The sequence below is a fragment of the Lolium rigidum genome, chromosome 2 (assembly GCF_022539505.1).
Source record: "Lolium rigidum isolate FL_2022 chromosome 2, APGP_CSIRO_Lrig_0.1, whole genome shotgun sequence".
In the NCBI taxonomy this organism is placed as follows: Eukaryota; Viridiplantae; Streptophyta; class Magnoliopsida; order Poales; family Poaceae; genus Lolium; species Lolium rigidum.
In genome coordinates this window covers 93,170,095-93,193,520 of record NC_061509.1, presented here as the reverse complement: position 1 = coordinate 93,193,520, position 23,426 = coordinate 93,170,095, and the positions used below count along the sequence as shown (strand labels likewise).

At 42.2% G+C, this 23,426-nt stretch overlaps 1 protein-coding gene across 1 annotated transcript; it reads right to left on the bottom strand.

Annotated features, from left to right (window-relative positions):
- Positions 1-14,755: 14,755 nt before the first annotated feature.
- On the bottom strand, positions 14,756-18,141 carry LOC124686906 (F-box protein At4g22280-like). Its single transcript, XM_047220783.1, has 3 exons — positions 17,050-18,141; positions 15,700-15,843; positions 14,756-15,582 (listed from the first exon to the last, which is right to left on the bottom strand). The coding sequence occupies exons 1-3, from the start codon at positions 18,100-18,102 to the stop codon at positions 15,202-15,204; spliced, it is 1,578 nt and encodes a 525-aa protein (XP_047076739.1). The 5' UTR covers positions 18,103-18,141; the 3' UTR covers positions 14,756-15,201.
- Positions 18,142-23,426: the final 5,285 nt, after the last annotated feature.

The window sequence follows — 23,426 nt, the reverse complement described above, 5'->3', positions numbered from 1 at the left end:
ACAACAAGGAAGACGGTGTAGAGTCTTATAATGTTTACAATATGTCTTTTATGTGAGTTTTGTTGCACCGGTTCATCCTTGTGTTTGTTTCAAATAACCTTGCTAGCCTAAACCTTGTATCGAGAGGGAATACTTCTCATGCATCCAAAATCCTTGAGCCAACCACTATGCCATTTGTGTCCACCATACCTACCTACTACATGGTATTTCTCCGCCATTCCAAAGTAAATTGCTTGAGTGCTACCTTTAAAATTTCTATCCTTTACCTTTGCAATATATAGCTCATGGGACAAATAGCTTAAAAACTATTGTGGTATTGAATATGTACTTATGCACTTTATCTCTTATTAAGTTGCTTGTTGAGAGGTAACCATGTTTCTGGGGACGCCATCAACTTTACCTTTGTTGAACAATCATGTGAGTTGCTATGCATGTTCGTCTTGTCTGAAGTAAGGGCGGTTCTCATAATCAAATGGTTTGAGTATGCATACTGTTAGAGAAGAACATTGGGCCGCTAACTAAAGCCATGATTCATGGTGGAAGTTTCAGTGTGGACAATTAATTCTCAATCTCTTATGAGAATATTAACTGTTGTTGAATGCTTATGCATTAAAGAGGAGTCCATTATCCATTGTCTATGTTGTCCCGGTATGGATGTCTAAGTTGAGAATAATCAAAAGCGAGAAATCCAATGCGAGCTTTCTCCTTAGACCTTTGTACGGGCGGCATAGAGGTACCCCTTTGTGACACTTGGTTGAAACATATGCTATGCAATGATAATCAGTGTTAATCCAAGCTAATTAGGACAAGGTGCGGGCACTATTAGTATACTATGCATGAGGCTTGCAACTTGTAAGATATAATTTACATAACACATATGCTTTATTACTACCATTGACAAAATTGTTTCTTGTTTTCAAAACCAAAGCTCTAGCACAAATATAGCAATCAATGCTTCCCTCTGCGAAGGGCCTTTCTTTTAATTTTATGTTGAGTCAGTTCACCTATCTCTATCCACCTCAAGAAGCAAACACTTGTGTGAACTGTGCATTGATTCCTACATACTTGCATATTGCACTTGTTATATTACTTTACATTGACAATATCCATGAGATATACATGTTTTAAGTTGAAAGCAACCGTTGAAACTTAATCTTCCTTTGTGTTGCTTCAATACCTTTACTTTGATTTATTGCTTTACGAGTTAACTCTTATGCAAGACTTATTGATGCTTGTCTTGAAAGTACTATTCATGAAAAGTCTTTGTATTATGATTTATTTGTTTACTCATTTCATTACCATTGTTTTGATCGCTGCATTCATTACATATGCTTACAATAGTATGATCAAGGTTATGATGGCATGTCACTCCAGAAATTATCTTTGTTATCGTTTACTGCTCGGGACGAGCGAGAACTAAGCTGGGGATGCTGATACGTCTCCGACGTATCGATAATTTCTTATGTTCCATGCCACATTATTGATGATATCTACATGTTTTATGCATACTTTATGTCATATTTATGCATTTTCCGGCACTAACCTATTAACGAGATGCCGAAGAGCCGGTTCTTTGTTTTCTGCTGTTTTTGGTTTCAGAAATCCTAGTAAGGAAATATTCTCGGAATTGGACGAAATCAACGCCCGGGGGCCTATTTTTACACGAAGCTTCCGGAAGACCGGAGGACTTACGAAGTGGGGCCACGAGGCGCCGCCACAACGAGGCGGCGCGGCCCAGGCCTTGGCCGCGCGGCCCTGGCGTGTGGGGCCCTCGTGTGGCCCCACGACACTGCCCTTCCGCCTACCATATAGTCTTCGTCGCGAAACCCCCGATGCCGAGAGCCACGATACGGAAAACCTTCCGGAGACGCCGCCGCCGCCAATCCCATCTCGGGGGATTCTGGAGATCGCCTCCGGCACCTTGCCGGAGAGGGGAATCATCTCCCGGAGGACTCTTCACCGCCATGGTCGCCTCCGGAGTGATGAGTGAGTAGTTCACCCCTGGACTATGGGTCCATAGCGGTAGCTAGATGGTCGTCTTCTCCTTATGTGCTTCATTGTCGGATCTTGTGAGCTGCCTAACATGATCAAGATCATCTATACGTAATGCTATATGTTGTGTTTGTTGGGATCCGATGGATAGAGAATATTATGTTATGTTGATTATCAATCTATTACCTATGTGTTGTTTATGATCTTGCATGCTCTCCGTTATTAGTAGAGGCTCGGCCAAGTGTTTACTCTTAACTCCAAGAGGGAGTATTTATGCTCGATAGTGGGTTCATGCCTCCATTAAATGCAGGGACGGTGACGGAAAGTTCTAAGATTGTGGATGTGCTTGTTGCCACTAGGGATAAAACATTGATGCTATGTCCGAGGATGTAGTTATTGATTACATTACGCACCATACTTAATGCAATTGTCATGTTGTTTGCAACTTAATGCTGGAAGGGGTTCGGATGATAACACTGAAGGTGGACTTTTTAGGCATAGATGCATGCTTGGATAGCGGTCTATGTACTTTGTCGTAATGCCCAATTAAATCTCACTATACTCATCATATCATGTATGTGCATGGTCATGCCCTCTCTATTTGTCAATTGCCCAACTGTAATTTGTTCACCCAACATGCTATTTAACTTATGGGAGAGACACCTCTAGTGAGCTGTGGACCCCGGTCCATTCTTTTACATTGAATACAATCTACGCAATACATGTTCTACTTGTTTTCTCGCAAACAATCATCATCCACACTATACATCTAATCCTTTGTTACAGCAAGCCGGTGAGATTGACAACCTCACTTCGTTTCGTTGGGGCAAAGTACTTTGGTTGTGTTGTGCGGGTTCCACGTTGGCGCCGGAATCCTGGTGTTGCGCCGCACTACACCCGCCGCCATCAACCTTCGACGTGCTTCTTGACTCCTACTGGTTCGATTAAACCTTGGTTTCTTACTGAGGGAAACTTGCTATTGTGCGCATCACACCTTCCTCTTGGGGTTCCCAACGGACGTGTCAACTACACGCATCAGTGTGCTTTGAGGGTGTCCCTCAGATCCCATTCAGCTAGAGACAGAGTTCTAAATTCTTCCAACGGGTCAAACCAAGAAATAACTTCATTAACCTTGTCAATAAGATTTTTTAAGCAAGGCAAGTTTTTTGCCCACAACTTAAGGCTTCTTCTCAAGTTCTTAAATTTTTCATTTATCTTTTTTGCACTATCCACATGGCCAACAGGAATGTTCCAAGCATTTTGTACAATTTGCTTAAATTCACTATGCTGCATCCAGTGATTCTCAATTCTGAACACTTTAGCTTTTGGAATCTTTGTATTGAAGACAACAACACAGGGGACATGGTCTGAAGTGGGCTTCACAATAGGATAAGCAAAAGTAGTTGGGTAAGAGACCGTCCAGGAGGGAGAGGTGAAAAACCAATCTAATTTTTCCAGGAGGGGATCTTTCTGCATGTTGCTCCAAGTGAATTTTCTCCATTTTAAAGGTAACTCCACAATGCCCAGGTTACTAATTGCCTCATTAAACAGAAGCATATCATTTAGGTCCCCACCAGGTTTATTTCTATCTGCATCACTTCTAATGAAATTAAAATCCCCCATAATAAGCCAATCAGTGTCTTGGGACATGTCAATATTGGCAAACCAATCAACGAACATGGCTTTTCTATCAGCTTGGCATGGCCCATAAATGTTGGTTAGAATCCAGGAATCATTGGAAAGATTACTTTTGAATTTTACTGAAAGAGAGAAATCATTTCTTCTCTGAATTAATACCCCTCATGTTCCAATTCAAGATTTTCCAAGATTTGCAATTATCCATAGATAACAATAAATATTTTCCACAGCAAGCTCACAACAAAGTGTACTCTAGGTACTCAATATACTAAAGATAATCTCATTACATCACAAGCAACAGAGGTACATAGCAAGTTCTCATAGCACTGAATCATACTGACAAAAGCATAGTTTAACATGTTCATAGGGTGCACTGGGAGCAAACAGGCCCCAAGGAAAGCAAAAGCATAAAATAGGCTCTGCATTGATAACTAGTTGGGAGCCTTTTTCTTGGCCAGCTGTTCCATGACAGCAGGCTTATCTTGTCCCTTCTCATTGTTCTTGTTCTGTGAGCTTGTGGTTCCATTCTTGACTTTCTTCTGACCAATCACACCAGGTGGCCCTGTAGCCTTGTTATCTCCACCAGAGACCTTGCTTTTCTTCAGGATTTTCCTTTCTACAGTTTCTTCAGGTACCTTGCAAAGAGATATTGCCAAATTTTTAACCACTTTAGAATTGATCATAGGTGGAGCAGCATTACAAGTGAGGCAGTGTTTATCTGAGCAGTTGGCATGGTTTTTGTATCCATCATTTAACAGCACAACTCTTGGGCTTCTTCTTACCTCAGACTCAACTAGGGCACCTTTACCCCCTTCTCTTCCTTTTAGGTGTTATGAGAATCTCTTCAGAGGATATAGTAGGAGTATTTCCTTCATCCTGGTCAGACAATGCAATACAGAGAGGAGCCTTAGAGGTGGCACAAGTGTCTGGTATAACAAACTGAACGGTAGCTTCAGAATTCATAGGTTCTTTAAGAATATCCCAAAGTTGTGATGAAAGAAAGCTTTTTGCCCAATCAAATTTTTCTAGAGTTAAGAGCATGAGAGTAATGAAGTTAAACCAACTCACAGGTATGTCCACCAGAGAAGAGTTGTTTGGATTTCTAGGGCCATGTAAATTAGGAGCAAAGTACTTCTCCCAAAGCAGCAACCCTGCTGGAGAAAACCTTCTGGTCAAATCATGCTTGATACGTCTCCGACGTATCGATAATTTCTTATGTTCTATGCCATATTATTGATGATACCTACATGTTTTATGCACACTTTATGTCATATTCGTGCATTTTCTGGAACTAACCTATTAACAAGATGCCGAAGTGCCGGTTCTGTTTTCTGCTGTTTTTGGTTTCGAAATCCTAGTAACGAAATATTCTCGGAATCGGACGAAATCAAGACCCGGGTTCCTATTTTCACCGGAAGCATCCGGAACACCCGGGAAGGACCGGAGGGGGGCACCGGGCCCCCGGACCATAGGCCGGCGCGGCCCAGGCCACGGCCGCGCCGCCATATGGTGTGGCCACCCCTTCGACCCTCCTGCGCCGCCTCTTCGCCTATATAAAGCCTCCGTCGCGAAAACCACGATGCGAAGAACCACGATACGGAAAACCTTCCGGAGCCGCCGCCATCGCGAAGCCAAGATCCGGGGGACGGGAGTCTCGTTCCGGCACCTGCCGGAGCGGGGAAGTGCCCCGGAAGGCTTCTCCATCGACACCGCTGCCATCTCCACCGCCATCTTCATCACCGCTGCTGCTCCCATGAGGAGGGAGTAGTTCTCCATCGAGGCTCGGGGCTGTGCCGGTAGCTATGTGGTTCATCTCTCTCCTATGTGCTTCAATACAATAATCTCATGAGCTGCCTTACATGATTGAGATTCATATGATGATGCTTGTAATCTAGATGTCATTATGCTAGTCAAGTGAGTTTTACTTATGTGATCTCCGGAGACTCCTTGTCCCACGTGTGTAAAGGTGACAGTGTGTGCACCGTGTGGGTCTCTTAGGCTATATTTCACGAGAATACTTATTCACTGTTGAATGGCATAGTGAGGTGCTTATTTATATCTCTTTATGATTGCAATGTGTTTGTATCACAATTTATCTATGTGCTACTCTAGCAATGTTATTAAAGTAGTTTTATTCCTCCTGCACGTGTGCAAAGGTGACGATGTGTGCACCGTGTTAGTACTTGGTTTATGCTATGATCATGATCTCTTGTAGATTGCGAAGTTAACTATTGCTATGATAATATTGATGTGATCTATTCCTCCTACATATGCATGAAGGTGACGAGTGTGCATGCTATGCTAGTACTTGGTTTAGTCTTTTGATCTATCTTACACTAAAGGTTACTAAAATATGAGCATTATTGTGGAGCTTGTTAACTCCGGCATTGAGGGTTCGTGTAATCCTACGCAATGTGTTCATCATCCAACAAGAGTGTAGAGTATGCATTTATCTATTATGTTATGTGATCAATGTTGAGAGTGTCCACTAGTGAAAGTCTAATCCCTAGGCCTTGTTCCTAAATACGCTATCGCTGCTTGTTCTTATTTCTTTGCGTTACTCTGCTGCGTTACTACTGCTTGTTTACTTGTCCTGGGCAAAGCACTTTTACGGTGCCGTTGCTACTACTTATTCATACCACCTGTATTTCACTATCTCTTCGCCGAACTAGTGCACCTATTAGGTGTGTTGGGGACACAAGAGACTTCTTGCTTTGTGGTTGCGGGGTTGCATGAGAGGGATATCTTTGACCTCTTCCTCCCCGAGATCGATAAACCTTGGGTAATCCACTTAAGGGAAACTTGCTGTCTGTTCTACAAACCTGCTGCTCTTGGAGGCCCAACACTGTCTACAAGAATAGAAGCTCCCGTAGACATCAAGCACTTTTACGGCGCCGTTGCCGGGGAGGAAAGGTAAAAGGCACTCATACTCCGGTTCCGGAGTAACGGTACTTTTACGGCGCCATTGTGTTTGTGCTCGAAGCTATTTCCTTTAGATCCTGCAATTGCATCTTTTTGTTTCTTGTTTACACTAGTTTGGCATAATGGACAACAATGAGCTTCTTATTCTATTTCCTGATTTAAAACATGGATTGTTTGATGCGAAAATTAAAAAACCTATGGAATCTTATTTGCATTTTGGTAGTAATATTAGTATGAACGCTTTGAACACCATTGTTGATAATAATATAGAAAGTTCTAAGCTTGGGGAAGCTGGTTTTCATGATCTTTTTAGTCCCCCAAGCATTGAGGAGAAAATTTTCTTTGATGATACTTTGCTCTATTTATGATATATAGTTCTTTGATGCCTCCTAGATAAATTTTTTGTGATTATACTATGCCTCCTACACTTGATGAGAATAATAATGATAGCTACTTTGTTGAATTTGCTCCCACTACAACTAATAAAATTGATTATGCCTATGTGGAGAGTAATAATTTTATGCATGAGACTCATGATAAGAATGCTTTATGTGATAGTTATATTGTTGAGTTTGCTCATGTTGCTACTGAAAGTTATTATGAGAGAGGAAAATATGGTTGTAGAAATTTTCATGTTACTAAAATGCCTCTCTATGTGCTTGAAACTTTTGAAGCTACACTTGTTTTATCTTCCTATGCTTGTTACTTTGCTCTTCATGAACTTGTTTATTTACAAGATTCCTATGCATAGGAAGCATGTTAGACTTAAATGTGTTTTGAATTTGCCTCTTGATGCTCTCTTTTGCTTCAACTACTATTTCTTGCGAGTGCATCATTAAAAACTGCTGAGCCCATCTTAATGGCTATAAAGAAAGAACTTCTTGGGAGATAACCCATGTGTTTATTTTGCTACAGTACTTTGTTTTATATTTGTGTCTTGGAAGTTGTTTACTACTGTAGCAACCTCTCCTTATCTTAGTTTTGAGTTTTGTTGTGCCAAGTAAAGTCTTTGATAGTAAAGTAAGTACTAGATTTGGATTACTTGCGCGAGTTCAGATTTCTTTGCTGTCACGAATCTGGGTCTACCTCCCTGTAGGTAGCTCAGAAAATTAAGCCAATTTACGTGCATGATCCTCGGATATGTACGCAACTTTCATTCAATTTGGGCATTTTCATTTGAGCAAGTCTGGTGGCCTAATAAAATTCGTCTTTACGGAGCTGTTCTGTTTTGACAGATTCTGCCTTTTATTTCGCATTGCTTCTTTTGCTGTGTTGGGTGGATTTCTTTGTTCCATTACCTGTCCAGTAGCTTTGAGCAATGTCCAGAAGTGTTAAGAATGATTGTGTCACCTCTGAACATGTGAGTTTTTGATTATGCACTAACCCTCTAATGAGTTTGTTTCGAGTTTGGTGTGGAGGAAGTTTTCAAGGGTCAAGAGAGGAGGATGATATACTATGATCAAGGAGAGTGAAAGCTCTAAGCTTGGGGATGCCCCGGTGGTTCACCCCTGCATATTCTAAGAAGACTCAAGCGTCTAAGCTTGGGGATGCCCAAGGCATCCCCTTCTTCATCGACAACATTATCGGGTTCCTTCTCTTGAAACTATATTTTTATTCGGCCACATCTTATGTACTTTACTTGGAGCGTCGTGTGTGCTTTTGTTTTTGTTTTTGTTTGAATAAATGGACTTAGTGTGGGAGAGAGACACGCTCCGCTGGTTGCATATGAACACATGTGTTCTTCGGCTTTATCTTTATAGTGTTCATGGCGAAGGTTATAACTGCTTCGTTCAATTTTTATATGGTTGGAAACGGAAAATGCTACATGTAGTAATTGGTAGAATGTCTTGAATAATTTGATACTTGGCAATTGTTGTGCTCATGTTTAAGCTCTTGCATCATATACTTTGCACCTATTAATGAAGAAATACTTAGAGCTTGCTAATTTGGTTTGCATATTTGGTTTCTCTAGAGTCTAGATAACATCTAGTATTGAGTTTTGAACAACAAGGAAGACGGTATGGAGTCTTATAATGTTTACAATATGTCTTTTATGTGAGTTTTGCTGTACCGTTCATCCTTGTGTTTGTTTCAAATAACCTTGCTAGCCTAAACCTTGTATCGAGAGGGAATACTTCTCATGCATCCAAAATACTTGAGCCAACCACTATGCCATTTGTGTCCACCATACCTACCTACTACATGGTATTTATCCGCCATTCCAAAGTAAATTGCTTGAGTGCTACCTTTAAAATTCCATCATTCACCTTTGCAATATATAGCTCATGGGACAAATAGCTTAAAAACTATTGTGGTATTGAATATGTACTTATGCACTTTATCTCTTATTAAGTTGCTTGTTGTGCGATAACCATGCTTACGGGGACGCCATCAACTATTCTTTGTTGAATATCATGTGAGTTGCTATGCATGTCCGTCTTGTACTGAAGTAAGAGAGATCTACCACCTTCATGGTTGGAGCATGCATATTGTTAGAGAAGAACATTGGGCCGCTAACTAAAGCCATGATTCATGGTGGAAGTTTCGGTTTTGGACATATATCCTCAATCTCATATGAGAATAATAATTGTTGCCACATGCTTATGCATTAAAGAGGAGTCCATTATCTGTTGTCCATGTTGTCCGGTATGGATGTCTAAGTTGAGAATAATCAAAAGCGAGAAATCCAAAATGCGAGCTTTCTCCTTAGACCTTTGTACGGGCGGCATGGAGGTACCCCATTGTGACACTTGGTTAAAACATGTGCATTGCAAAGATCCGGTAGTCCAAGCTAATTAGGACAAGGTGCGGGCACTATTAGTATACTATGCATGAGACTTGCAACTTGTAAGATATAATGTACATAACTCATATGCTTTATTACTACCGTTGACAAAATTGTTTCATGTTTTCAAAATAAAAGCTCTAGCACAAATATAGCAATCGATGCTTTCCTCTTTGAAGGACCATTCTTTTTACTTTTATGTTGAGTCGGTTCACCTATCTCTCTCCACCTCAAGAAGCAAACACTTGTGTGAACTGTGCATTGATTCCTACATACTTGCATATTGTACTTGTTATATTACTCTATGTTGACAATTATCCATGAGATATACATGTTACAAGTTGAAAGCAACCGCTGAAACTTAATCTTCCTTTGTGTTGCTTCAATACCTTTACTTTGATTTATTGCTTTATGAGTTAACACTTATGCAAGACTTATTGATGCTTGTCTTGAAGTACTATTCATGAAAAGTCTTTGCTTTATGATTCACTTGTTTACTCATGTCATTACCATTGTTTTGATCGCTGCATTCATTACATATGTTTACAAATAGTATGATCAAGGTTATGATGGCATGTCACTTCAGAAATTATCTTTGTTATCGTTTTACCTGCTCGGGACGAGCGGAACTAAGCTTGGGGATGCTTGATACGTCTCCGACGTATCGATAATTTCTTATGTTCTATGCCATATTATTGATGATACCTACATGTTTTATGCACACTTTATGTCATATTCGTGCATTTTCTGGAACTAACCTATTAACAAGATGCCGAAGTGCCCGTTGCTGTTTTCTGCTGTTCTTGGTTTCAGAAATCCTAGTAACGAAATATTCTCGGAATCGGACGAAATCAAGACCCAGGTTCCTATTTTCACCGGAAGCATCCGGAACACCCGGGAAGGACCGGAGGGGGGCACTCGGGCCCCCGGACCATAGGCCGGCGCGGCCCGGGCCCCGGCCGCGCCGCCATATGGTGTGGCCACCCCTTCGACCCTCCTGCGCCGCCTCTTCGCCTATATAAAGCCTCCGTCGCGAAAACCACGATGCGAAGAACCACGATACGGAAAACCTTCCGGAGCCGCCGCCATCGCGAAGCCAAGATCCGGGGGACAGGAGTCTCGTTCCGGCACCTCGCCGGAGCGGGGAAGTGCCCCGGAAGGCTTCTCCATCGACACCGCTGCCATCTCCACCGCCATCTTCATCACCGCTGTTGCTCCCATGAGGAGGGAGTAGTTCTCCGTCGAGGCTCGGGGCTGTACCGGTAGCTATGTGGTTCATCTCTCTCCTATGTGCTTCAATACAATAATCTCATGAGCTGCCTTACATGATTGAGATTCATATGATGATGCTTGTAATCTAGATGTCATTATGCTAGTCAAGTGAGTTTTACTTATGTGATCTCCGGAGACTCCTTGTCCCACGTGTGTAAAGGTGACGAGTGTGTGCACCGTGTGGGTCTCTTAGGCTATATTTCACGAGAATACTTATTCACTTGTTGAATGGCATAGTGAGGTGCTTATTTATATCTCTTTATGATTGCAATGTGTTTGTATCACAATTTATCTATGTGCTACTCTAGCAATGTTATTAAAGTAGTTTTATTCCTCCTGCACGTGTGCAAAGGTGACAGTGTGTGCACCGTGTTAGTACTTGGTTTATGCTATGATCATGATCTCTTGTAGATTGCGAAGTTAACTATTGCTATGATAATATTGATGTGATCTATTCCTCCTACATATGCATGAAGGTGACGAGTGTGCATGCTATGCTAGTACTTGGTTTAGTCTTTTGATCTATCTTACACTAAAGGTTACTAAAATATGAGCATTATTGTGGAGCTTGTTAACTCCGGCATTGAGGGTTCGTGTAATCCTACGCAATGTGTTCATCATCCAACAAGAGTGTAGAGTATGCATTTATCTATTATGTTATGTGATCAATGTTGAGAGTGTCCACTAGTGAAAGTCTAATCCCTAGGCCTTGTTTCCTAAATACGCTATCGCTTGCTTGTTTCTTGTTTCTATCTGCGTTACTACTGCTTGTTTACCTGTCTCCGGGCAAAGCACTTTTCACGGTGCCGTTGCTACTACTTATTCATACCACACTGTATTTCACTATCTCTTCGCCGAACTAGTGCACCTATTAGGTGTGTTGGGGACACAAGAGACTTCTTGCTTTGTGGTTGCGGGGTTGCATGAGAGGGATATCTTTGACCTCTTCCTCCACGAGATCGATAAACCTTGGGTAATCCACTTAAGGGAAACTTGCTGCTGTTCTACAAACCTCTGCTCTTGGAGGCCCAACACTGTCTACAAGAATAGAAGCTCCCGTAGACATCAATGCTCCTCAGGGATGGGAAAGAAATGAGTGTGGACTCTTCCAAGTGTCAACTGAAGGTGTGCTTCATTTGGTGGAACCAACTGCACATTTTCAGGTAAGAAAAGGCTTTCCTCCATGTGATCCAATTCGTGTGCAGCAGAAGGAACCAAAGATGGACCAGGATGTCAGTCTGAGATAAAATACCCACAGAATCTTCTTCAGCAGAGTAATCTTGTAGAATATTCAATAAACCTTCTCCCAGGGGTGGTGCAGCTTGAACAAGACTAGCTTGAGCCAAAGAGTCAGATGAAACAACGGCAGCATCTGCATGAACATGGGAAGCAGTGTCTTCAGAGCTAGAGGAAGAAATCTGAACAAAGCTAGTTTCATCTTGCATTGGAGGTCCTTGGTCTTCATCCACCATATCAACTTCCTTTGGCTGTTCAGGCATATGGTTGTTAAGATGCTCATGCAGTTCCACTTCCATAGGTTGGGGTTTTCCTTGAACTGTCCCCAAAGCCCAATGTCCCCACCCATCAACAACCTCTGCATCATGCTGATCATTGGGTTGTGGTGGACCTAGGTTTAACAAAGGGGCAGGTAAGGCATGACCAGGCATGGGATGAGGGTCTACTCCCTCATCAGGCACATGATATTCATCTGGTGGCCCTCCTCCAAGGAGGTTTTGTTGCAGCACTTCAACAAGAAAAGTCCAAGACTCTGCCTCTGGCCTTGAACTTTCAGTCATCCTAATACTTCTTGGAATATCTTGCAGGTCAGTGACCCTCACCTTGACTAGGACTCTTCCCTTTCTATTTGGGTCCCTTTCCCACAGTAACAGAGATCCAATATCAGAGAAACAGGCATCAAATCTTCAGTTGTCATGTGATCTAAAGGAGGGCCAACTAGGTGTTGAAAGTAACTCCCCTCCAGTTAGATCCCTCATCATGCTTGACAAAAGAGATAGTGACATTACCAAACTGATTAGGGATAGAAGAAATAAGCCTGACCATGTCACTAACATTCCTGAACTGGACATATGCTGCGCCAAAGGGACAAGAATGCAGAGAGACAAAACCAACTCTAGCCACCTCTGTCAAGTACTCCCCTAGAACATCTCTGACATTATTATCGAAAGGAACCAAACCTTCTGGGAAAGGATTAATGGTGGCGATGGCGTACTGTTCATGCTCCCTTGGGCGGCGCAGCACGACCATCCTCTTTACAGCGAACCTTCCCGCGATGTGCTGAATCTGGTAGCCGTGTGGGACAAAAGGTCTGGGATCGATGGGGGTGTTAGCCATTGCCAGAGTCAGAGCCTCCGGTGGCTCAGCGATGGTGGTCGGTGGCGGAGGCGGTTGCGGAGAAGACGAGGGTGGCGAATGCGAGGAGACAGAGACGACAAAGGCAGGGGATATTTTTTCCCCAAAATGGAATCCCGAAAAATCACTAAAAGAGGTAACCTCCTGAATTAAAGGCGCCGGCCTATGGGCCTTAAACCAGGTAAGGTAACTGTCATTTGGCCATTTAACAGAATTTAAGGAGGGGAATTTGAAAAATGGAATAAGACCCGGCAAAGATGCACGAAAAGCTGATCTATTTGAAGGAAAGCCTTGATGGGGATGAGCGAAATCCGTGGGAATAGCCGTTTGTTGGTGGGAGAAATCCTCGGGCGCCAAAGGAGGGTGGCTAGGAGGAAATTGCATGCGTTGAAACACCGACAAGCGCTCATAGTTTGGAAAGGAAGATTTTTTCCTTTTTACCACCTACCATTCTGAATCAGATTCTTTGTAATACTTCTTATCTTCAATCAACCAATTTGGACCACCTTTGCCCCAAAGATTAATGAACAGTTCAAACATAGGGGTGCAAACTTTTGATAGATTGTAAATTTCAAACCCCACTGCTGTTGAAGCCACAGAGAATTGGTAGCTTCTATCTCTTAAATGTTTAACTTTGAAGGAAGAAGCAAAGCCTCCAAAGCAGGATTGTAGAGCAATAGCCACAATATGAATATCTAGTTTAAAGCTAGCTCTACCAAAAGAGACCACAAGCAAAAAAGCTCTTCTATGTGATGTTGGGGCCATTCTCTTTAGAAGTAACTTTGACGTGAAAATCATGTTGTCTAAGAAAACCCAGATTTTGGTCGATGGGAACCTCAAGTAGGAACATTGAATTGGCGAAGAATGTAGAGCTAGAGGAGTAGTAAATTTTGCTAGTGCACTTCCATGTATCCTGGCAGATATAACCTGACATTAGTGGTGTACTTCCTCTGTTGCAAAATAATTGATATCCTAGGTAAGCATGTTTTGATTAAGATTATAGAATAATCTAGAACATCGACAAGTTTTTGTTAAATCTGGGCCACTTAGAGAAATTTGACTTAGGATTGATATAGAACACTAATTATTTTGAAGCCAAGGGAGTAGTCTGTAGGTCAACAAATTCCAGGAGTTGCTTGGTTGGGGTAACCAGTCTCGCAGCCAACCTAATCCAGTCGACAAGTACACGATTCAGGATATATATTGGAACAAAAAAATGTTCATCGTAGGAAAACATAAAAAAGCAGCAAAGATCATCAAGTTCGATTGGCCAAATAGTGAATCTGATGAAGTGGAGAAAAATCACAACACCCAAAGTTAATGACTCCAGGTGAAATGAGACGCTCCAGCATTAAGGGCCTCTTTGATTTGAATGATTTTATATGAAAATAATGGGCATATTTGGGGCCTCTTTGATTTGAATGATTTTATATGAAAATAATGGGCATATTTGCCATGAAGGGACCGCTGCTTACATTAGACTGATCCATGTGAGTTTCACTTGGAAAAAAAATCCAGATGATTCTACAGCTGAAGGCCACAGCCAGACACATATACTCCTGGCAGGAGCTATTTTGCCAGAATTTTTGTAAGAGCCTGCATAATAGTATAAGTTCAGTTGAGCATCCTCTTCTATTGGTTGGAGGTCTCAGTTCACAGTCATCCACGCAGAAACGAGTCAATCAGTGAACAACATATATACCTAGGTTTTGTTGTAACGGTTCCAACTTATTCAAAAGTTCCACATGTTTGCAAAAAAAAAAACCTGTCCACTGATTAACTGGACAAAGGAGATATCCTCCCTCCTGTAACTTGCTTGCATCAAGAAAAATATGTTTGGAAAAATTGTTACAGTAAGCAACATAATAGGCCAGAATAGAAATGTCTAGTTCCCTGTCAATGCTACCAGTGTCGGCATACATGCTTTTCGAGATTTTGATCAGTAATATCACCGAAGCAATCATGAGATTGTAGATATCAGTAATCATTCAAATAGCAGCAAGTGCAGGGATGAAGGTAGACTCTTAACAGAATACTACTAACATACGACTTGATCAAACAAAACTACTGATGCCAGTAGAAGTAAAACTCTGCTAACTCTATCCAGTCTTTAGATATCACACTCCAAGAGTCGATACCATTGCACTTAATACATACTGCAACATAACACTCACCACTTCCACTGGAATCTTGAGATTTGAAATATCCTGACACATTTGAGTTCATACGCAGCAAAAAGGATCAGGACAAGAGAAATCTGATCCCGTTTTGAGGTTCCAAGCACTACCTCCTCCATGAGTTCTACTGAACTTGAATAGTGTTTTGCAGGACCCGCTAGCCCAATTAGCAGAGTCAAGAGCGTTCAGTTTGGCAGCCACCGCTTCCCTTGAAGTGTAACTTAGGACATTTTTTAACACAATGAACATCTTCTCCAATTTCTGTGCATTCTCCGCGATGAACATGAGGAAATCAAACTCATTCTTTGTCCCTTGCATCTCGCGGAGATACACAATTTTGAGGTGCGACTTGACACAGTCAATAGGAATTGTGTCCTTCCAGAATTTGAGACCAAGGTTGCTACTGGGTTCAAGAGTTTCTTCAGACTACAATTTAAGTCAGCAAACAGTTAAGCTGCACATTTTGGTGATTGTACAGAAGCAATCTGATTTACTGGAGTGATGATAATCCAAATGCCAAATGAAGGGAAGCCCGAGGGTTACCTCGACAATCAGTGTATCGATGCTAGGAAAGCATCTGAGGAAACTAGGAAGCATCTTGACTTGATCGTAGACTTCGAACTGCAGGTGCAAGGCCAACATCTGGACGCTTGAGACAGTGGTGCGTGTGCTTGCCTTTGTTCCAGCCTATGATGCACAGAAAGAGCACAAATTAATCACAGTTCACATATGATTGCTGTTCAATTTTCTAAAACTCCGAAACGGTATTTGCCGAGTTACCATAAGATATAAACTATATATATATATAATGCTTTTTGACATTGTCACTATATATTCAGCTTCAATGCTGCCAAATACATATACAGATACTGTATGCTAATTTAAAGAACATATTGTACTTTTTCACTTTGAGTGCTTCCTAAGAATAGGTAGATATAGTGTAAACATAACCTAGATTACCAGCGGGAACTAGGCAACATAGATCAAAGAAAAATGCATCCAAATGATAGAGATTTATGTCATTTACACTTGAACAAATATATTGTGAATTATGCAAAAGACAAGAGAAGTCACCAGGTCCTTATGGAAATCATTGAGTGGAATGTTAATATATGGAAAGGGATAACTAAATCCATTAAAAAAATCCATAATTCATAGAATCAGCAATGTAAGATGCTAGAAATAGGAACGGCTAAGTTCAAATAATCCTCTTACCTACTAAGAGGCTAGTGAATTACCTTAAAACTTAAAAGGGCTCTATATATATGTATTCCAACAGAATCAAAATCCTCTCATCCTACTGTTTGGATGTATACCAGAGGTTTTAAAGTAACACATTAGTTTGTCCCTAGGACCATGAAAAGCAAGGTCACCTCATGAAACGAAAAGATTGTATAGGGAACATGTGACTGAAAATTTAATTCAAATGGATAGCTGGAGATCAATTAATCATGCAAATTTTCAACCGGCAGGAAGGAGTGAAGAAGGACCAAGACTGATCCAATTTATTGACATCAATCATTCAAGTATAAATCGGGACAAGGAAGCCTACTTCTGTAACTGCAAATCATCAACAAGTGGATGGGAAAATGGATATAATATAAGGCGCATTGTTCATGATATATTGTTCCAGGAAGGTTCAACCATCTGCCCATGTCATAGTCATACTAAGGCAAACAGTATGACTGCCAAATGTTGGAAATCCTGAACAAGCAGCCATGTATACTCAAATCGGAGTACTAATTGGCTGAGTAAAGTGAATTGAGCAATGATGCCAGCATTTGACTACATTGTTTCAGGTGTAGACTAGACACTGTCAGTCCATAATGCCTTATCACAAAAATAAGGAAAAAATGCAATCTGAGAAATAAGTTGATATGGCGTTTTGCATACCTTGATGATGGTGTTGCCGATCTGCAGCATGTGCACTCCTGGTTCCAGGTATCCGAGAATAAGCAGCTTAGGGGCATGGGCAATCTTGAGTATGGTGCTGAATTTGCTGACGCGACGTCGGCGCTGGCTAAAATTTCTCCAGAGGAAGAGCCTCTCGAGGCTGGGGGCATCCACCACGGCGACTTCCTCGAGGATGGACAAGCAGAACTGCGCGCACCTTAGGCTGCGGCTGGCGAGACGAGCGTGCAGCTGGGTCTGGCTTCCGACGACCGCGAGCATCTCCAGCACGGGGCTCACGGCAAGCACGAACTCCAGGTCCTTGTCCTGCATGATGGTGCAGCCGAGGAGGATCTCACGAAGGTTGGGGAAGGCAGCGCCGCGCGGGACGGTGGCAGTGTCAGGAAACACCCAGGTGCCGATGCAGAGCCGGCGGAGGGAGGCGCAGCTGAAGATTGCGGAAGGGAGGGGCAGGCCGGGGAGGGGCCAGGGGCGGTTGAGGAAGACGAGGTCGTCGACGCCCTTGGTGGCGAGGAGCTGGAACCAGCGCGCGAGCTGGCGGCGGTCGGCGAGGTCCATGAAGCTGCAGGTGAGGCTGACGAAGGGGAAGGGCCCGGGATGTGACTCGAGGACGGCGGAGACGGCGTTGGTGACGGCACGCGAGGCTGCGCAGGCGCGGGCGGGCCGAAGCTCCGCGTCGCCCCCCGGGAGGAGGTGGGTGTCGACGAGGACGAGCGGGGTGGAGCGCCAGAGGTGGCGCCAGCGTGAGGAGAGCGCGGTGGTGCGGGCGCCGTCCTTGGCGGGGAGAAGGGAGACCACGTGGCGGAGGAGGTCGTCGGGGAGGCTGCTGACCCGGTCGGCGCTGTTGTTGTCGTCGGCGGCGCAGCGGAGGGAGACGGCGGTGGAGATGGGGGGTTGGGGGAGGTAGGCGTAGAGGAAGTTGAGGACGAGGTTCATGGCGGGGCTGAGCGTGTCCGGAGCCAGGCCGTGCCGCATCGTCGGGGGCAGCGCCGAATCCTCCCCGCCGAGAGAGACGAGGCGGGAGCTTGGCCACATGGCGATCGTCACCGCCGGCGGCTCTGGCGGAGGAGGAGGGTTTTGGGGAAGAAAGTGGTGTGGTGTGGTGGTGTCAGGCCGAGACGCGTGCAGGATAGGACAAAGGACTGGTTGCCTGCCGCCGTGAACTGTAAGCAAACTTTTTTCCTTGGTGACAATACGTACAAATTATTCGAAACAAGAAAAAAATACGTACTGTACAAGAGTTTTCCTGTGCATATGACATTATGTGACCCTTTCTTTCGTTCTCCCCTCTGTATACTTTTTCCGAAAAAGAGTACGTACAAAGCCTTATTCGAAAAAGAATACGTGTACAAAGCCTTACTCGAAAAAGAATACGTACAATTCCCTGTGCATATAACATTATGTGACTCTTTCTTTCATTTTCCCCTTTAATTTGTATACTCATCACTCGTTTTCCTTAGTTCTGATATATAATCTATTTTAAATTTTACAAGCATGATCTAGATCAATTTCTTTTTTATTGTCTTCGTTAAATCCTTCATAGAAAATATGTAAAACATACCATGGTGGTAAATCATGATGAGGATATTTATTTATCATACGTCTATACTTTTTGTGGGCTCTTACCAAACCTACATGTACGTCCCGCTCCAGCTAACTATACTTTGGGATAAAATCGGCATATGCATTCTCCTTTTAATTTCTCACATGTGCTAATTGATTTTGCGTAAGCAAGAGCATTGTTGGTTAAAAATTGGCCAAACAATTTAATTTTTTAGTTCATCATCAGAACAGCCTCTCAATTTGAGTGTCCAATCTTAGTAAAGCGAATTAAATGAGCATATAGATCTTCATCAAGATCATCTCCTGCCAACCTTTGTTTATGCAATATAGCAATTAGTCGAGGATTAACCTCGTACTCTATAGTGCTTTCATTCGGGAATTCTTTCACATGGGCTCGATCAATTAAATCTTTTGAGGTATTCAGTTGCGTCTAGCAGGTTCATCAGCCCAAGCACAATCATGGTATAACAAATAATAAATTAGCAACTAAAAACAAAGCCGAAAGCTCCTAGCTCTCTGGCAACATCGGCAAAACATAGCTTGATGATCGCAAGTGCATATGTATATTGTAGCTACTTTAAGAAGTAAGAGTGTCGAACCACATAGAGCTATTTGGTTAAGGTCTTTATGCCCCTCGTCACTATCTGTCAAATGATACTTATAAGCTGCCTTCAGTTCTAAGTAAGAGTGTTTCAAGAAAGTTTGTTTGGTGTGTAAAGTAATGATTGAAAAGTAAAGTAATAGAAAAACCATCACGATGTAAATAGCAATGAAGTTTTAGTAGGGCGCAATGTTCTTGAGGAATATAGGATTTACCTCTAGAATTGGTATTACTCATGATCAGGATAAATCTATGTCTTTCTTCATAACATGTGCAAGAAGAGTTTTGTAAAAAAGATGATCACAGAAAGCCATTTGTTATTGGACGCGACTACGTTCAGGTCAGCCTAGTTTTAAGTTACAGCCAGGTCACCCAAACTTTCCTTTTCTGAACGGTATTGACTTCCTGAAAAAGCAAAAACGTGGACCACCATGTGCTGTCCCGTGTGAACACAGGTTGGCACCAGCCAAACGTCTAGACAAAATACGGTGGGACCAAGTCGTCCCGAAGATCATCCCCACCCCAAAAACGTGAAACTTTCCCCTCTCTGGTCGTACGTTCTTCTTCGTTTTGCTTCCTCCCTGCTCCCGAAACTAGATCCAGTTACATCTACCACCAGATCCAGCGAAACCTGAAGACTCAAATCAACATCCTCCAACTCCGAACCAAAAACTACCCAGCAATCTCGATCTGGCGACTCTTTCAGGGATTTGAACAACATCCCGTCAGCCAGCAGCAAATTATATCTACCAGGAGTTTCAAAATCAGGTACCAGCTGAAACATCACATCTTACCTCTTTTCCTTTACATCTACCCCAAGAGTCCTGCTAACATCTACCCCAGAAATTTGTTGCTTACCTGATTTGTTGTTCATCCATCCTGCTTACATGTACTGAACCTGCTTACATCTACTGGAACTGATTACATACTGCTTACATGTACTGAACCTGCTTACATCTACTGGAACTGCTTACATCTATAAATAGTGCATGCAGTATAATCCAGTTATGCACATGGTTTTGTCCATATGTCAAAGAAAGTATCAGGGAAAAATGGGTATAAAAGGACATCTTCACTACATATGAAAAACATCTCAGATGTTATGCTTTCTTGACAATGATAAAATAACAAAACATCCAGTAGTTTGCTCAAAAGATAGTTCCTATCCTGAGCAGCATGATGAAAAAAACAGCAATGTAATTGACACTGAAGTTTCTGCATTAGTTGGTGTTCATAAAAATCAGTAATTTTCAGTAGATACATCAAACAATAGAAGTAACATCATATTTCTCTTTAAAGCATCATGCCAATCTTAACATGACAACATCCAATTATATTTCAGTTATGATGTTGCACACAAAAAATCTAGAAGCAAAAAAAAGAAATTCAGTTATGCATATGGAGAAAATACATCAGCTGATTCAGTTCATGCATTAGATTCCATCCAAAAGTAATTTGGTGAAGATGTATCAAACAGGAAAATCATCTAGATAGTAACAGCTGATGGATGTATTTTGATCCAAAAGTAACGGCATCTGCAACAGTTTTCGGATGATACCGGATGATACTACTTAAGATACTAGGTAGTAGCATGTCTTACTACTTACATCACCATGTTCCACACAGAATGTACAAAACTGCGGCTACGGCAGTAATAACATCTGAGATGCATTGTTCAGGTCCTACTTGATCCGTGCTTTTGGTGTTAACTATTTTCAGTACCTGCACCTGGATGTTTTCATGATCTTCAGCCAAAATATTGTCTTTGCATGATCTTCAACCAATCACTTCAGTACCCTAGGGCAAAAAAATGTAGTTAGTTAGTACATGAAATGAAAATATGTTGAACAACATCCATAAAATCAGCAATTAATTGCGATGTGAAAAAAGAAATTCTTGTTCATTTAGTTATTCAACTGTATAATTTTCTTCTTATAACTCTGTGCAACTGTTGCAGATGCCGAGAGGTTTTGATTTCTGGTTCGGAATTGATCTGAACGAGCCAGCTGACCAAGATTTTGCTCCTGGAAGCAATGACAATGAAGCTGGATCATCTCATGCTCCTCCAGTTTGGGAAAGCACTCCTGACCAAGGTTTTGTTCCTGGGAGTAATAACAATGCTGCAGGAACATCTCATGGTGGTCCTTGATACGTCTCCAATGTATCTATAATTTCTGATGTTCCATGCTAGTTTTATGACAATACCTACATGTTTTTCTCACACTTTATAATGATTTTATGCATTTCCGGAACTAACCTATTAACAAGATGCCGAAGTGCCAGTTCCTGTTTTCTGCTGTTTTTGGTTCCAGAAAGGCTGTTCGGGCAATATTCTCGGAATTCGACGAAACAAAATCCCACGATCTTATATTTCACGGAAGGTTCCAGAAGTCCGAAGGGGAGACGAGGAAGGGCAGCAGGGGACCCACACCATATGGCGGCGCGGGTGGCCCCCTGGTCGCGCCAGCCTATGGGGAGGGGGGCCCCTGGCTCCTCCGACTCCGCCTCTTCACCTATAAAACCCCTCGTGACCTAAAAACCCGATACCAATTGACGAAACTCCAGAAAGACTCCAGGGACGCCGCCGCCATCGCGAAACTCCGTTTCGGAGGACAGAAGTCTCTGTTTCGGCACGCCGCCGGGACGGGGAATTGCCCCCGGAGTCATCTCCATCGACACCACCGCCATCTTCATCGCAGTCGCTGTCTCCCATGATGAGGAGGGAGTAGTTCTCCCCCGAGGCCGAGGGCTCTACCGGTAGCTATGTGGTTCATCTCTCTCCCATGGTGTGATCTTTATGTGATCATGAGCTTTGTATCACTATTAATCTATGTGCTACTCTAGTGATGTTATTAAAGTAGTCTATTCCTCCTCCATGATGTAATGTTGACAGTGTGTGCATCATGTAGTACTTGGCGTAGGTTATGATTGTAATCTCTTGTAGATTATGAAGTTAACTATTACTATGATAGTATTGATGCGATCTATTCCCCCTTTCATAGCTATTGTTGACGAGTGTGTATGCTATGTTAGTACTCGGTCTAAATTGCAACGGTCTATTATGCACTCTAGAGGTTACTTTAATATGAACTCCGTGAAGTTGTGGAGCTTGTTTACTCCGGCTTGAGGTGTGCTTTTATAGCTCTACATAATGAATGGTGTTTGTTATCCAACAAGAGAGTGTTTGAAGTAGCACAAGAGAAGAGAAGTTATTTATTTATGTGATCATTGTTGAGAGTGTCCACTAGTGAAAGTATGATCCCTAGGCCTTGTTTCTATGCATTGAAACCCCATTTCCAACAAGTTCTGCTACATGTTTGCTTGCTTTCATCTTTAAATCAGATTGTAATTACTACTTACAATCATCCATATTACTTGTATTTCACTATCTCTTCGCCGAACTAGTGCACCTATACATCTGACAAGTGTATTATGTGTGTTGGGGACACAAGAGACTTTTTGTATCGTAATTGCAGGGTTGCTTGAGAGGGATATCTTTGACCTCTACCTCCCTGAGTTCGATAAACCTTGGGTGATTCACTTAAGGGAAACTTGCTGCTGTTCTACAAACCTCTGCTCTTGGAGGCCCAACACTGTCTACAGGAATAGAAGCGTGCGTAGACATCATGCTATTTTCTGGCGCCATTGCTGGGGAGGTAAGGTAAAGGGTATTCACATCCTCCGACTACTAAGCTATTTCCTAGCACTGTTGCCGGTGTGTGAGTGCTCGAAGCTATTTCCTTTAGATCCTGCAATTGCATCTTTTTGTTTCTTGTTTTTATTTCACTAGTTAGGCATAATGGAAAACAACAAAAAAAATTAGAGATCTTTATGAACTTTATATTGAATTAGGACATGATGTGTTTGAAGAAAAAATTAAAAAACCCATGGAACTTTGTTTGCAAAATAGTTGTAGCAATGTTATTAGCATGAACTCTTTGAATACTATTATTGCTAATGCTATGGAAGAATTTAAGCTTGGGGAAGCTGGTTGTGATATTTTTAGTCCCCCAAGTTTTGAGGAGAAAATTTTCTTTGATGATACTTTGCCTCCCATTTATGATGATTATAATGATAGTGGTATTTTGGTGCCACCTACTATGGAGGATAAAGTTTATTATGATTATACCATGCCTGCAATTTATGATGATTACAATGATGGTTGTGATAGTTTTACTCCCACTATTACTAATAA